At 37.2% G+C, this 15,000-nt stretch overlaps 1 protein-coding gene across 1 annotated transcript in view; it reads right to left on the bottom strand.

The window, feature by feature from the left end:
• The window catches only part of Rictor (RPTOR independent companion of MTOR complex 2), a 93,681-nt gene that overhangs the window by 39,391 nt on the left and 39,290 nt on the right, over positions 1-15,000 (bottom strand). Inside the window, exons 6-8 of the mRNA XM_051150929.1 lie at positions 13,491-13,554; positions 8,396-8,522; positions 4,207-4,376 (exon numbers count right to left, since the gene is read on the bottom strand). Coding sequence (XP_051006886.1) covers positions 4,207-4,376; positions 8,396-8,522; positions 13,491-13,554 — 361 coding nt within the window. The remainder of the gene's footprint in view (positions 1-4,206; positions 4,377-8,395; positions 8,523-13,490; positions 13,555-15,000) is intronic.

Here is a 15,000-nt window from a genome sequence, read left to right as displayed (position 1 = left end):
ATTCTAGTAACAGTACGACTGTCTGTTTTGTGATCCTAACATAATATTTTGCCTGTGTTTTCAATACAATTTAGTATTCTTTGTTCTACTTAGCAGTGAGAATGAGACTTTTAATAAGATTTCTTTTTACTGTTTTTAATTATGTGTATGTAAGCTTCCTTTATTTTTAATTATGTATAAGTATGTGTGTGTAAGTACATGCATATGAGTGTAGGTGTCCACAGACACCAGAAGAGGTGCTGGAGCTGGAGTTAGAGGAAATGTGATCTGTTTGACATGGGTGGTGCTGGGAGTCAAACTGGGGTGCTCTGAAAAAGCAGAGACAGGTCTTAACCACTGAGCCATAGTTATAGTCCCAAACAGATTTCTTTGTGTTTTTTAAAGACAGATTCTCATTACATAGCCTTGGTTGATATGGAATTTACTATGTAGACCAGCATGGTCTTGAACTCATCTCTGCCTGCCTCTGCCTCAAGCGCTGGGATTAAAATGCATGCACCATGGCAAGAATTTTAAAGCGTATGTTCTGTATGTTTAAACAACTTTGAGAACTTGGTAAACGTCAAGAACAGGAGATTAGTTTCCAGATTGTTATTTTAACACTCCATAGCCTCCGAAAGCTCTCGATTTTTCTAGTCAAGGAAGAGCTTATGTGAGTTTCCCCTACAATATACCCCTCGTAACAAATTGTCCAGGAAAAAGTAAGCAGTTACACAATTACTTGTATAAATTCAATACAAATAAATACTAGGCAAACTAAAAACTGAGACACAAAACTTTCAGTCCATCACACATCTATTTTTAACAGAAGGAACGTGATGTCTGGCAGTAGAGATCACTACAAATAGTTTTTTACAGAAAAGGTATTGGTTTAGAATGAAAAGAAACTGGTATAATGTATAAAAAAACTACATTGTGTTAATTGATTCTACAAGGAAGACATGGTGATGAGGTCAGAAGACAGTGGTAACAGGCAAAGGAGCCAGTATTTACTGTGAAGAACTAGGCAACACATTGCATGTAGGATGGGGAATGCACATAACTAAACATAAGCTTGTACGCTTGCCAAGTACTGCAGTTACTATTAAGATTTGTTATTTAGAACATTTAACTTTCAAGATGTATTTTTTTGGGGGGGGAGGGAGGGGTTGAGACAGGGTTTCTCTGTGTAGTCTTGCCTGTCCTAGACTTGCTTTGTAGACCAGCCTGGCCTCAAATCACAGAGATTTGCCTGCCTCTGCCTCTAGAGAGTGCTGGGATTAAAGGCGTGTGCCACCACTGCCCAGCTTAAGATAATTTTTTACTTTGTTTTGTTATTCATTGACATTACATCCTGATTCTAATCCTCTGGTTCTTATCTTTCTGTTCCCATTCTCTTTCTTTCTTCTGTCCTCTTCTGCCCCACCAGACCTCTGACAGGTGGTCCTCCTCCCCCACTGTCTGACCACTGCCTATCAGGTCTCATCTGTGGCTAGATACAAAATCAACTAAAAAAATCAGTAGCCTTCCTATATACAAACAGGCTGAGAAAGAAATTAGGGAAAACACACCCTTCAGAGTAGCCACAAATAATATTAAGTATCTTGGTGTATCTCTAACCAAACAAGTGAAAGACTTGTATGAAAAAAACTTCAAGTCTCTAATGAAAGAAACTGAAGAAGATGTAAAGATCTCCCATGCTTGTGGATCAAGAGAATCAACGTAGTAAAAATGGCCATCTTACCAAAAGCAATCTACAGATGTAATACAATTCCCATCAAAATACCCACAAAATTTTTTACAGATCTTGAAAGATCAAATCTCAACTTCATATGGAAAAACAAAACACCCAGAATAGCTAAGATACAATCTTGTACAATAAAGGATCTTCTGAGGGAATCTCCATCCTGGATCTCAAGCTGTACTATAGAGCAACAGTAATAGAAACAGCATGGTACTGGCATAGAAATAGGCTGATCAATGGAATTAAATTGAAGACCTAGAAATATACCCACACACCTATGGTCGCTTGATTTTTGACAAAGAAGGAAAAGCCATACAATGGAAAAAAGATAGCATCTTCAACAAATAGAGCTGTTCTATCTGGTGGTCAACATTTAGAAAAATGCAAATAGATCCATATTTATCACCCTGCACAAAACAAAGTCCAAGTGGATTAAAGACCTCAACATAAAACCAAACATATTAATTTTTTTTAACTTTGAAAACAATTACCATCAATTTACTTATGAAAAAGCTAAGTCAGGAGAAGACTTGCCTAAAGCCATGAAGTTAGCAAAGTCAAAGGATAAATTCACACCCACACTAATGGGGTGACATCTTACCAAAGAAGAAAGATGTTTATGGCTAAAAGCACAAAATACAGCAATTTATTTAAAAATCTACCATAGTCTTTACAGGTTATTTTCATCTAAAGGGTTGCTACTTTGCTTTATAATGTATAGAAATAAGAGAGCCTACCTTCTTTTAGTCATCTCTTGACTTTGAATATAAAAATCTTGTTTTAATATTAACTAGTCTACTTGATAAAAATTAAAGCTAAGCGTTTTGTAAAATATCATTAATACCCATTGGCACAGGAGTCTAATGAATAATACATTAAAACTGGGTCTTATTACATTTGTTAGTTATGGTAGTCTGATGAACCCTTAAGCATCTGCAGTGTTCTTAAAAAGAGCCAAGAATGTTGATGCTGCCTATAATCCCACCTACATGGCAGGCTAAGGTAGGACCTACAATCTGGAGACCAGGCCAGGGAACATAGGAAGACCCTATGAAAAAAGAAAAGAAAAATCCTAACAAAATCAGAACTTCTACATTTAAGGATCCTTCCCTAAAATGGTAAGGATAATTAGAAAATAATAAACATTTTAAATCTTAGATAATTTATAACGTAATATTAAGTCTTTGATTTAAACTTATTTTGGATGCTATCTTCAATAGACAATGCAGTACATTCCCCAAAACAAACTGTTGAGATCAAGTCTGTGATAACTGCTGCCTGATACTGTCTCACTAACAGCCCTGTCTGGCCTCCCAACACCCATTACTCCTTCTCTGCCTCATGAATGCTAGGATTACAGTCATGGGCCAACATCCTCAGTTAATACCACCATACAATAAAGAGTACACAGTGGTCTTACTACTTTAAATTAACTATAAAGTTCTCTACTTGAATTACATGAGACATACTTAAGATACATGCACGTTCAATTATAGATAGTGCTAAACAGCTTTGTTTCTCCACTGTTACTGTTATTAACTTAGTATATGTGTGTGCACATGTGCGCAAATGTGTACTTGTCTTTCTCTTTCTGCGCGTGCGCGTGTAAGAGAGAGAGATGTTTATGAGTTTGGGTGTACACATGCCATGTGTGCATGTGGAAGTTGGAGTACACTTTTTGGAGAGTCTGTACTCTCCCAGCTTATTTCTGAAACAGAATTCCTTTTGAGATTTCCATCCCTGAGGTTCCTACATAAGCTTCCAGCCTATTCACGTGTTTTCCCAGGAATTCTGGGATCACTGATTTGAACTACATCCAGGTTTTAGGAGTGTTCCCGGATCAGACACACAATAAAGGCTTAACCCTCTGAACTATCTCTTCAGCCCTCAAAGTGGTCCTGAAGAGAATTTCACTACTGTTTAATGAATAAACAGAAACTACTTAGGTGAAGACGATAATATTAACATAGTAAACTTCTTATACAGGCGCATGTCTTAGTGCAATCTTATCCATCCTTTAGCTTGCTCATTAACCTTCTTAGGGCTATATAAAAATGAACTATTTTCCATGTTTTTGAAATATTCTTGAGAATAGCATTTTTAATTCATTCCCAATCAAATATCTATTAAGAACGGGAATAAACCAAACTAGCATAGGTTAGGTAATTAATGTAGCACTTGAGTCTACTATTTCAAAATTTCAAAATAACATATATTTAACCATATTTTAGGGCTAGAGAGATGGCTCTGTTGTTAAAAACATCTTCCAGAGGACCAAAGTTCGATTCCCAGAACCCACGTGACTCCTTACAACCATCTGTAACCCCAGTTCTTGGTGTTCCCAATGCCCTCTTCTAGCCTCTGTGGGCACTGTACATGTATGGTGCACAGACATACATAAAGACTAAACACCCATACATATTAAATAAAAGTAAGTATTTTTAATTAAAATTTATATTAGAAACATACTAAAAAGTGCCTACCTCTAATTCTACATCAGCTCGCACATACTGTCGGGTCTTTGGATGATTAAGAAGGTGCAAAATTGTAGTAATGAGGGCCTCATTTATGCGACTTAATTGGCAATCAATCACATTTTTCAGGATGGTGTTTAGTCCGCCTCGAAGGGCTACCACCTCTGGGTTCTGAAGTGCTAAAATGAAAGAAAAACTAATTATATTCATAGTACTGAGTATTTAAAGTCTACTTTTTAACTTAAATCTTACGTTCTCTTTTGGATTTGAAAACTTTCTAACTAAGTATATTTACAAGTAAAAGATTATTAGATTCATGCCTGATTTAATGTTTATTTAAATTTAATAACATTTAGTATCTTTTCCCCAACTCTTGAGTTTTAAAATGTCTTTGAACAATTTTGTCATATTCTTTGGACATATTTTACTGAATATTTTTTCTTCAATTTCAGAGTTTATTTTACCATGGAGACATTAGCCCCATAGCCTTTTTTCCAAATATTTTATAGGATTTGTTATTTTCAATTTTGCTTCAATAGTGTGTTGCATTCACTTTTATAAAAATACACACATACATGCAAACACTCACATGTGCACTTGAGCACGTGCAAACACACACACACACACACACACACAGACACTTTGTAACTTTAAGATGAAAAACTTTTCTCTTACTTTGAAGAATAGGACTGTTCCTTGCATGTAGTCTGTGCTTTTTGTTGTGGGACTTCTGGTTTGAAAATAGGGCCTAGAAGTTAGCACAGAGCACAGACAGGCCTCACATGTCCTGTTCTGTGTCCTGAGTACTGGGATAACAGGTGTCTATCACCATGCCTGACATGTAAGCATCTTAATGACCTAAGTTCCACTTTTTTTCCCTGCCACGAAGTTGAGTTTTCTTGAGATAAATGGTACCATTGAGATAATAATCTCAATTTCCCCTTGTGAACATTTTGTTAATTATCCCAGCATGTTTCTCAAATTGATTTTTATACTTCTATTTCTTTTGGGGGGGGCAGAGCTATAATTGTAAGCTGTCTCTGAACTGGGTTAGCTCATTGGCTCTGTCTACCAAGAGCTGAGATGACAGATATGTGCTATCATGCCCAGCATTGATTTTTTTTAAATTTTAATTTTATTAATTTATTCAGATTACAATTCAATTGTTATCTCATCACTTGTATCCTCCTGTTCCTCCCTCCCTCCTGCTTTCACCCTATTCCCCTCCCCTAGGTCTAAGAGCTTTGATCTTTATATGTAATGATATGCCAACATGATTTTCAAAATAGAATCTGCAACATTTTTTGTTTTTCTAAAAATCGGTGATGCTAATAGTTTTTTGTTTTGTTTTTAATATGAAAAGAAAAGGCTTCCTTTCTCTTTCACTTTTTTTTTCCAAAAAAAAAAAAAATGTTTCCCTGGTTTCCTCTGTCAAGTTTATTCTCCTGGGTACTGACCAGCTGCCCAAGCAGGTTGCTGCAGAACTTAACTGTGCTAGTCTCAGTGTGCTGCCTCCACCATACTTGCTGTTCTCCTTCTGCACATCGCGTTACTTGTATCTTCTTGAAACTCAATCTGATTTACTAAAATGTATTTCCCTACCATCTTGATCTGTATTTCCTACACATTTTATGTGTTTATTTATTCTAGTCTGATTATTAATGCTGAAATATATCAAATTTGAATTTTCACTGTTCTACTGTAGCAAACATATTAGGTCATGTGTTCACTTAATTCAGCTTTCAATTTATGTTTATAGTGACAACTGCTTTCTAATATTTAAACTTCATTTACTACTTTACCAATAATATGGTTCAAATTTTTAAACAATATTTACTAAGAGTGGTGTCTCAAAGCCTAAGGTGCAAAGTAACTGAGAGAGGTACAGACTGTGGGCCTCTGGCCTTCACACGAATGTGCACACGTATCAACACACAGATGAAAAGGCTAGCATCAGGTGTTGGTTTAACAGAAATTCTCCTCTTCCGTTACTTTTTTCATTAATGTTCTCATGGTTTCTTCTTCTGTGTGTGAGTGACATTTAAGATAATTTAGTTCTGTTTTCAGTAGCACTTTATAACTACATATTACTGTAAGTACAGCTTCTCAGGTATCAGGCATTGGCATGCAGCACAGTGTTTCTTCTGTAAAATGTTTATGATTTCCATTCTAGTGTATCGATGAGGTAGCATTCTAACTATCTAAGTATGTTTCTCAATATAATCACTTGCTCCTTTACTATTTTACAAAGGTACATTAGTGAGCCTTTTTACAGCCATAATTTCCTCAGTGTTTGCAAACACTTCTATGCATTCTACTTTTGTGCAGTTTGGTATTAGCATTTATTTTAAAGACCCATTTATTTCAGTGAGTTTTCAAGCATATATGTTAAAAAAATCTTCTAGTTAAAAGAACTCCGACTACATTTTTCTGTTTTATTAAGAAATTTCTCAACTTGAAGTTTTCCAAAATTTAAGTGTGTATTTCAATGTTTTCTTCTTCCAACTAGTATAAACGCAGGCTGAGCAATCCCTAACAAGACATGTCGCTGTGCCGTGGGGTCTGACCCCTTCCTTCCCTGCCCGCCCTGCTCTGCTCACCCCTTCTTTCCTGCCCGCCCTGCCCTGCTCACCCCTTCTTCCCTGCCCGCCCTGCCCTGCTCACCCCTTCTTCCCTGCCCGCCCTGCCCTGCTCACCCCTTCTTCCCTGCCCGCCCTGCCCTGCTCACCCCTTCTTCCCTGCCCGCCCTGCCCTGCTCACCCCTTCTTCCCTGCCCACCCTACCCTGCTCACCCCTTCTTCCCTGCCCGCCCTGCCCTGCTCACCCCTTCTTCCCTGCCCGCCCTGCCCTGCTCACCCCTTCTTTCCTGCCCGCCCTGCCCTGCTCACCCCTTCTTCCCTGCCCGCCCTGCCCTGCTCACCCCTTCTTCCCTGCCCGCCCTGCTCTGCTCACCCCTTCTTCCCTGCCCGCCCTGCTCTGCTCACCCCTTCTTCCCTGCCCGCCCTGCCCTGCTCACCACTTCTTCCCTGCCTGCCCTGCTCTGCTCACCCCTTTACACTTGGCTTCACTTTATGGCACACAGAAATCAGTAAACTTTCTAGGCATCCCATACATTGGCACATTATAAAGTTTTTACAGTTTTCATAATTATATTATATTACATATCATATTGTCACATATCATATTACATATCATATTATGATAATTATCATAATCATATTTCTGATCTTGTTTCTACACCAGGTATTAAGGACAGTGCACTGAGCCTTCAGTGGTAGAATGGCTCTTTTGTTTTAATTTAAACTTTACTAATTAATTTACTATTCCAAGATAAAATATGATCTTCACTATTTCTAGTTTTTAGTAATATAAATAAATAAATAAATAAATCCAACCCAACATGGGTTTTTTGGTACTTAAAATTATATTCTTAAATGTAGTTATTAGCCACACAGGCATTTGGCGGTTATTTGCTTTTACTATTTTACTTAACTTTGTTACTTTGTTTGCTCTGCCAACAAACAATATTTTTAGTTCCATTTAGTAAACTCTGTAGGTACTAAAATCCAGTTATGACTTATTTGATAATTCAAAATCTACTGTTCTCCCAATGTAGAGAGAAATATGTGCTTGTGTTTTTTTTTGTTTTGTTTGGTTTGGTTTGGTTTTTTTGAGACAGGGTCTCTCTGTGTAACCCTGGCTGTCCTGGACTTGCTTTGTAGACCAGGCTGGCCTCGAACTCACAGAGATCCACCTGCATCTGCCTCCCAAGTGCTGAGATTAAAGGCGTGCGCCACCACTGCCGGCTGCACTCGTGTTTTTATTCTCACTTTTTTCACTCTAATCTCTGATCCCTAGTAAAAAGGACTTCATTCATTTCATGTACTGTAGACTATTACTTTCAAACCAAATCAATATACAGTATCACAACTATCATATGGCTACACTTTAGACTTTATTATTATTGTTGTTGTTGTTCTTGTTGGAATACAATCAAGTTTCATGATAAATACACTTGAAAATTTATAAGACAACATAAATTTTGAAGTATTTGATAAATAATATTTTCTACTTTTACACCACAAATGAACATTTTCATATTTTTGCAGCACTAATAAAGCATTTTTTTCTTTTAAAGACATTAGGGAAGGTTTTATGTACTTTACAGAATACTTTATTACTTGAAGAAAATTCTGACCTAGTTCACAGATAATAGCAATGCAGGCCCGGACCATTCTGTCTCTTTCTTGAAGCCCATCATTTCCAACTGCAATTAGTGAGTTGGCCACAGAACTAGGAAACAAGGAAGCATTCACAGTAATCATCTGTAACAGAGAAGAATCGGAAAATAAGTAATTTATTATTTAGTACATTTTAAATTTTATTTTATTTAGAGGGAGGTAGTTAAGGGCACAAAACTCTTGTAAGATTAAGGTACCAATTTTAACATGCAGCTTTGTATGGACTGCTACTATTATAATTAATAAATATTCACAATAATTACTATGGAGATCTTTCTGATTTTTTTCCTAATTGTTTAAAACTAAACTAATTGTTAAACAAGACGTTGCATTTCTAAGATTTTAAGTCCCTTCAGATGAGAAGCAGCATCTTACACAGCTCCTCAGTGTCCACAACGCTGCTCAGCAACATGAGCAGTGGTGAACATACCACTGTGCCGTACCAGCACGCCCCTGCCGCTTACCTCTGCACTTCTTTTCCCTCTCTTACCTGTTACTATGCCAGAAGGTAGACTGACTAATCCAGAATATTTTCCTAATATTTAGAAAATGTTGAAGTAGACAATATATACACCTTGTGATAAAACTTGGACCTTCATGTCAAAGGTCAAATTGGCCAATAACATAACTGCAATTCTGGAGATAGGTCAAGAGTGTTACCTTTGACTTAGAAAGCAGCAAGAAAATAAAGCAGGTGGCAAACTATTGTTTAAGACAGACTATCTGGCAGGTCAACTATTTCAAAGTAACACCCTAGCGTAGGAAAAGAGGAGAAGGTTTTATTTTGACAGGGAGAAAAGTAACTTCCTTGGGTGTTACTGAAAGAGTTAAAATTTGTGTCTGACACAGGATACAAGATGACTAAGGACAGATACAGGTAAAGTATATGAGGACCAAAGGGACAATCTGTGCTGGTCAGCCTGGCTACAACACAGGTGGCTTATGTTAGTACGTAATAATACCTGGTTCAACTGAAATTAAAGAATACAACTTCACAATCATAAATTCAATTTATTTCCAATCACTACACTCTAAGAAAAGTTTCACAACTGTTTCTCAATCAAGTCTTTCTACTAACCAAATAAAGGATGAACACAGCAGGGTGTAAGAACATGAACTTTTTTTTCCTTTTTAGCTTTTCAAGATAGGGTTTCTTTGTACCACCTGGCTGTCCTGTGCTCACTTTGTAGACCAGGCTGGCCTTGAACTCACAGCAATCCACCTACCTCTAGTTGGATTAAAGGCATGCACCATCACCCCAATCTATGATTTTTTTTCTTTTATTTTCTCTCTTTTTTGGGGGGCCGGCATGATCTTCCTGGGGAGGAGGAATGTAGTCCCTTATAGTTTACAGTTTAATTTTTATTAGCATAGTAGGATGTTATTCATGGTTTGTGTGATCACCAGAGAGCTGTGTCAGGAATACAGCTGCTCTTGCTAAAACCCCAAGCTTACAGCCAGCTCTAGCTCTACTCCAGGGGATCCAGCACCTCTGATCTGCACCTGCAACATGTGCAAATATCACACGCCCTCTACACACATACATACAAAATTTAAAATAAGTATAAATCAATCTAAAAAAATTACCCAAATAACAAAATTTATGTGATATATTCTTAAAAGTGGGCTAAGAAGCCATGGTGGCGCACATGTGTATCCCAGCATTCAGGGAAGCAAAGGCAGGTGGATCTCTGAGCTCAAGGACAGCCTGGTCTACAAAGGAAGTCCAGGACAGCCAAGGCTACACAGAGAAACCCCGTTTCAAAAAACAAAACAAAAAGAGTTGCCTAAGACAATTTAGTTTTCTAAATTAAGAGACTACTAATTAACAAATTATATTTTCTTTGGCAACTCAATCCTCTTTTTTAGTGAGATTGCTTATATGGAAAATGAAGATGTAAACAATGAAATAGTTCCAACAATTTCAAGTACAGTAAAAAATTCTACTCTACAAATTTTATCAGCTAAACATATATAATCCTAATATCCACAGATGTTTGTAGGCAAGCTGTACTTAATACTCCTTAGCCAACGTAGCTCTGAAATCTGGATGCTATGTTTTCACTCTGACTTTCCCACTATCGAGTGGTGTGGTATATATTAAGGGCACGTGATTCTACCAAATGACATTCCTACAAGTACAATGTAAAGAAAACAACCCTGATAATACTAATTACTACTTTATGAATAAAGAAATTTCATATGAATATAATAATGTTAAATTAGCATGGAAATAAGTAAAATATAGTTTTCTGGTCTCTCTCTCTCTCTCTCTCTCTCTCTCTCTCTCTCTCTCTCTCTCTCTGTGTGTGTGTGTGTGTGTGTGTGTGTGTGTGTGTGTGGTGTAGAGGGGTATGTATCTGTGTACATGTTCCAGTGTGTGGAAACCAGAGGTCAATATTGATATTTTCCTCAATTACTCTCCATCTTATGTTTGAGACAGGGTCTCTCATTAAACCTGGAGCTCAGTGACTCAAACTAAACAATTATATGCACTCTTTCTCACACACACACAGAGTAAATAAATGTAATACCTTTTTACAAAATTAACTTTGGGGGGAAACAGCTCAGTCAGTAAAGAGTCTACTGTGCAAGTATGAGGCCCTGAGTTTGGATCCCCAACAACCACACTCTACAGATGCAACAGAGCCCATGTCTAACCCTAACTGTTCGGTTCAGAGAAGGGCAGCTCTCTGACATTCACTGGCAAGCCAGTCTAGCTGAATAGATAAAACTCCAGGTTCAAGGAGAGATTCTGAAAAGACAAGATTGATTACACAAAAGAAAACAGCTGACACAGACCTCCTGATGCAATGGCATGTGACGGTTTCAGGGGCAAGTGTTGCTGGGAAAGGAAACATGCACCTCTAATGCTAAAAGTTCTGATGAAAGGAATAATCTTTATGGCCTATGAAGGACACTTACTCATCAAATATGTTTTATTCTTAACACATTTAGGTAAATGAAGGAGAAACCAAACACTGTACTGTAGCTCCTTTTCTTAGCTGCTACCAAGTATATACATACATACATACATATATACATACATACATAATTTTCAACTATTAACAGACTCTAATGATTCGCATCTCAGGAGGCAATGGAATACCACTACCTCTCTGTTATATTGCTATTAACTAAAATCCTAGCATCAGGGTGCAGCTAGAGGATTGCCAGGAGTTAGAGGGCTACACACACACACACACACACACACACACACACACACACACACACACACACAGAGAGAGAGAGAGAGAGAGAGAGAGAGAGAGAGAGAGAGAGAGGGGCAGGCAGGCAGGCAGGCAGACAGACACAAAGAGACAAGGAAAGAGGGAGAGAGAGATTTCTAAATAATCCAAAGAAGTGGGAATCAATTGTTTCAAACTATAAGATACTATCTTTTCTTCTGAAAACAACATATGGGGCAACAACTGTGAAGGGTCCCTAGAATATTTTTAGAGATTCTGCAAGCCTATACTTATTTTGTAAGTAACATAAAGATATATTGCTTTTTATTACATCTATTCTTTCTTTGCTTGCTTTTATTTATTCAGTATACATCCAAGATTTCTAGTGGTTCCTCTGTATGGGACAGCATAATAGAGCAATGTAGAAGCAAATATGACAGCATAGCTGTCTTTTATTAAGACCTGCACTTAAGAGCTCTTATTAAAAATGTAAAAAAAAAAAAAAAAAAAGCATTCTCCTCACTAATTTTCTCTCTTGGAAAATATGGATATTTTTCATTAAGATGTTAGGCTTATATTTTTAGCATATTATTAGTTTTTAATGCAATATGTTTAAAATATAATCCCCAAGTCCCAAGTGTTCCATAATAAGAAATTTTTGTTTCTTGTCATAAGTACTCATAAGAAGAATTTATGAACAAAAAGTATTAATCATTTTAAAATTTAAATATGAAAAGCCAAATCACAGTCCTGACCTAACAGTTTCTTACAGCAAAAGTTTCTAAGCCTATCTCCCATATCACTTTTATTGGAATCTCAGTCTTCTTTAGAGAAATCAGTCCCTTTCCTTACTCCTTACTATGGTGAATTTGCACCATTACTAAATCACTAAGGCACACAACTGGAAAAACGAGGAAAAGGAGAAAACACATCAGTATACTAACTCTGCAGTCCACTCTCTGGAACATGCAATGTACTTAAAGAGAGAAAAAGAAGAAGTAGCTAATCAGGTCAACTACAAAATAACTTTAAGCTGGATGTAGTGGTACAGTGGTACCCGCTTGCAAGGCTAGCATTAGGGAGGCTGAGGCAGAAGGATCCAGAGTTTGAGGCCAACTGGGGCTACACAGTATACTTCACCCAGCTAGAGCCACCTAGGAAGACCCAGTTTTAAATCATCAATAATAATAATATTAGACATTTTCACATCGACAAGCACACACTGCGCTAGTCTTACATATTAGCTGCCCTCAAAGGGAAAAATACAATACTTGTCTTGGGATGTTCCAGTCAATTTTCCTTTCACTTTACTCTCAAGGCTATCACACTGACAGCAAAAGATAGTGACTTCTGTGAGGGAATCCCAGAAACCTTTGTAAATTGCCTTTAATCAAATCTTTTCCTCAGTTTTAACTATGATATTTTATGCTATAAAGCCATCAGCCGAAATTGTTTATCATAAGTGTCCACGGGCTGTGTCCAAACTCATCTTGAAAGCAATAAGCACCTGTTTGTGACATCCATTTTATTCTATTAGCTAGGAAGAACCACACATTAAAGATGAAGATGGTTGGGGGCAAATAATCCATTCTCTAATGACAAACTGTAATTAATTTACATGTCCACTATAAACAAAAACACTCCCCAACATGATCATTTTCTAAGAATTTGTTCTAGCTAGCTTCAACCACAAATATGCATGGTTAACATAATGTTTAACAGATCTACTTACTTCATAACAAAATTACATTGTTTAATGAAAATTCATTCTTTGAATTTTAATGAAAGTATTCTTCAGCAATCTAAATATAGATGCATCTAACATGGAAGTATTCATTCCTTTCTTCTCTCACGTGAAGCATACCTTTCTGACTAAGCGAAGGGCTTGTGTCCTCTCCACCTCGTTGCTCTGCTGTATGTCTATGCACCTAAATAACACACAAAGCAAGAGTCATTGGGAAATTCTGAGTAATAGTCCACACAGAACAATCAAATATAAGGTATTAAGACTCAGCAATGTATATAAACTATAATGGGAAGTATCTCCAGCTTGTCTTAGTTTGTGATTTTAATCAAAGTTGAAATTGTATCTACAGTGACTGTCTTATTCAATGTAAGATTCTATTTTAGCCAGGCATAGCGATACACCATTAATCCCAGCACTTGGGAAGCAGAGGTAGGTGGATCTCTGTGAGTTTGAAGCCAGCCAGGTCTCTATAAGGAGTTTCAGGATTGTCAGAGCTACAAAGTGAGATCCCGTCTCAAAAACAAAACAAAAAAGAATTCTATTGTACTAAATAACCTGAATTCAGAATTCTCTTCAATAACATTTGATAAAACATCACTTAGTTGGTATTTCCTTATAAAAATATAATAAATTATACAATCTGAATGAGCATTTGTTTATGTAGTACAAAATTACTTTTCAAACATGTATGTTAGGCAATTCAATATTTTAACCAATATTTTATAGTTAGGAAGTTACTATTCAAAAACATTTTTGTTTTGTCTAAATGTAACTGAAAAATAAATGGGGAGGAGCCAGGGTACTGGCTTGAGGGTCGAGTCCAGCAGCACACACAGAAATCACAGAAATGAGATTTACACTCCTAGCTATTACCAAGAAGCTTGGATCATCCTTAAACCTCCTGTAACACCAACTATAAAAGTTGTAAGCTTACTCAGGACAACTACTACCAAAAGGAAGTGGAGGGAAATGTTGACAAGACAAGGACAGGGAGCTTGCACAGCCAGTCAGGCCGGGCCACTGGGGACACCTGTCATCCCCAGCTGTGTTGTCAGGAAGAGGCCTGGCACACTGGAAAGAGAGATTTAACCTGAAAGTAAGTGATCAAAGGAGAAAAGACAAGAATGTGAGTAAAAAACAAACCTGTATTCAGTGTTCTCCCTGAAACACTGCTCAGGTTCTATGCTGTGCAAAGGCAGGACTGGGCTCTAAAAAACCCACAGCAGAGGTGCAGTAAATACAGAACTGACTAAGAAGGATGCTTGGGCTGGGCTAGCCAATGAGGAGCCTCTGCTAAATGCCTGCAGTTCTAGCTTCAGACTCCAAATCACTACTTCCTTGGATATGAGCAAAACCAAAACTAGTGCAATATGGCAAGACTGTTGACTAAAACTCTCTTCAAAGGAAAATGGTAAATGATCCAGTGTTGGCAATTTTAAACATGAATGCTCACACATAGTCAGTCATTATGAGCCATGATTTAAAACAAATACCCAAACAAGTCTCAAGACCTCCAAAAAAAAGACTACAAATTATTTACATATAAGAACTGTCAGACTTCAAAAATAACTGTGGTTGGTATGTCCGTGGAAATAGAAAGATGGGGAAATAAAGCAGAAACAAATTT

Source organism: Acomys russatus, chromosome 9, assembly GCF_903995435.1.
Source record: "Acomys russatus chromosome 9, mAcoRus1.1, whole genome shotgun sequence".
Classification (NCBI taxonomy): domain Eukaryota; kingdom Metazoa; phylum Chordata; class Mammalia; order Rodentia; family Muridae; genus Acomys; species Acomys russatus.
Note: the sequence above shows the minus strand (reverse complement) of the source record. Positions and strands in the feature narration are given on the sequence as shown.